The sequence below is a fragment of the Vicia villosa genome, linkage group LG2 (genome assembly GCF_029867415.1).
Source record: "Vicia villosa cultivar HV-30 ecotype Madison, WI linkage group LG2, Vvil1.0, whole genome shotgun sequence".
NCBI classification, from domain to species: domain Eukaryota; kingdom Viridiplantae; phylum Streptophyta; class Magnoliopsida; order Fabales; family Fabaceae; genus Vicia; species Vicia villosa.
Window position 1 is genome coordinate 81,045,463 of NC_081181.1, and position 2,193 is coordinate 81,047,655.

A 2,193-nucleotide genomic window follows, 5' to 3' on the forward strand; every position below is an offset into this window, starting at 1 on the left:
ATTACACATTTTGTGTCTGAATTGTGTTTTGTAATACACAGATGTTCAATCCCTCCATCATCTCCTGTTTCAATATGGTATCCATTTAGGCGGATATCTTTGAAACTTAATATATTTCTATGGGACTTGGGGGAATATAATGCATTATCAATGTGCAATATTGTTCCACCGCGTAACAACATATGGGCTCTTCCAGAGCCTTCAATTATTTTTGAGGTGCCATAAATAGTACTGACATTAGTTTTTCGATTCACTAAATTAGGGAAATATCTTTTATGCTTGAGAATTGTGTGGGTTGTTGCACTGTCAGCAAGACACATATCTTCATTACTAGAGCTAGCGTCCATATTCATTCTAAGAACAATAATAATTTTTTTAACAATAAGTTATAAGCGCACATTAAAAACACAAATTATTTAAATAGTAAATTTTGTAAACAAACAAGTAGAAAACACACTTTATTATTATTAGAAAATAAAATTCAAAACATCCATAAAACATAAAAAGAAAATTTCCACAAATTTTATTTCTTGACGCTTCCATCTCCAATAAGGTGATCAATTTTTCCATCTGGATCAGCAAAGAAGTCACCAATATCTAAATGGGTAACATCCATATTACCATAATCTGGATCATCATCTTCATTAGCAAAGTGAGTCTCGATATTTTCCTTTTTATTTTTCAGTGATTTTTGATAAAGATCAACAAGGTGTTTTGGAGTACGACAAGTGCGACTCCAATGACCTTTTCCTCCACAACGATAGCAGATATTTTCATTTGTTTTGCTACTCTGACCCTCTTTTTCATTCTTTTCAACATTTTTCCACTTCGGGTGGAAATATGTGTTTTTATGATTCCCATTGCGACCACGATCAAAACCAAGACCATGAGCATAATTACGACCACGACCACGTGCGTATGCACGACCGCGACCACGATTTTTCCTATAGTGGTCGTGCCTTGCCACATTCACTTCTGGGAATGGAGTTGTACCAGTGGGACGGGCCTCGTGATTTTTCATCAATAGTTCATTATTTTGCTTAGCCACAAGGAGACAAGATATTAGGTCAGAATATTTAATAAACCCCTTTTCTCGATACTGCTGCTACATGAGCACATTGGATGCATGAAAAGTGGAAAATGTTTTTTCTAGCATATCTTCATCAGTTACTTTTTCTCCACATAATAATAACTTAGAAGTTATTCTAAACATTGCAGAATTATAACCACTTACACTTTTAAAATCCTGCAAACGTAAATGCATCCATTCATATCGAGCTTTTGGTAAGATAACCGTTTTTTGATGATCATATCTATCTTTCAAATTTTTCCACAAGACATGTGGGTCAGTTACGGTAAGATACTCATTTTTAAGATCCTCGTGAAGGTGACGATGAAGGAATATCATGGCTTTTGCCTTTTGTTGATCAGATGATTTATTTCCTTCTTTAATAGTGTCACCGTGACCTTCTGCGCTTAAATGAATTTCGGCGTCTAGGGCCCATGTCAAATAGTTCTTTCCCGAAATATCAAGAGCCCCAAAATCTAATTTTGTAAGATTTGACATACTTAGTAGGTCTATCATAAAAAATAAAAGAAATAAAAATATTATAATGAGATAATTATCATAAAGGAAATATTAAATATTAATATTTAAAATAATACTTTTGTAAATTCTAATATTTAGAAATAACACAATGTTATTCATGAACTATACAATGTTATTTCACTATCCTTCAGGGATGCCTTGCTTTTGTTACAAACAATGATCTAAAAATTATAACCATCCTTCTGGGATGCGTTAAAAATAAAACCATCATTCTGGGATGCAAAAAGTTATTTCTTCTTTCTCTAGTTCAATTCCACCGAATAAACAAAAATAATTCTTTCATGCTTTAAGCCAAATCCACCTTTTAATCCTTTGACACAATTAAATTTATTTGTGCACTATCCATCAAAATTGGAATCATTGTAAAGCCACATGTGTTATCCACAACCTCAACAACATCAACCCATCTTACTTAAAGTTGAGTTGCTACCTGAGATTTTTTTTTATATAATATTCTTAAACATACATCAATTCTATGACAAATAAAATTACAATAAAATTACATAATCTTAACCATAAAATTACAATAAAATCATTGAACAATAAAATTACAAAATTTTAAATGTCCTAATATGATTATATTT

The 2,193-nt window shown here is 31.9% G+C and overlaps 1 protein-coding gene across 1 annotated transcript; it reads right to left on the reverse strand.

Annotated features, from left to right (window-relative positions):
• Positions 1–523: 523 nt before the first annotated feature.
• Positions 524–1,567, reverse strand: LOC131649450 (uncharacterized). The gene is made up of 2 exons (XM_058919212.1): positions 1,235–1,567; positions 524–1,105 (listed from the first exon to the last, which is right to left on the reverse strand). The coding sequence occupies exons 1-2, from the start codon at positions 1,565–1,567 to the stop codon at positions 524–526; spliced, it is 915 nt and encodes a 304-aa protein (XP_058775195.1).
• Positions 1,568–2,193: the final 626 nt, after the last annotated feature.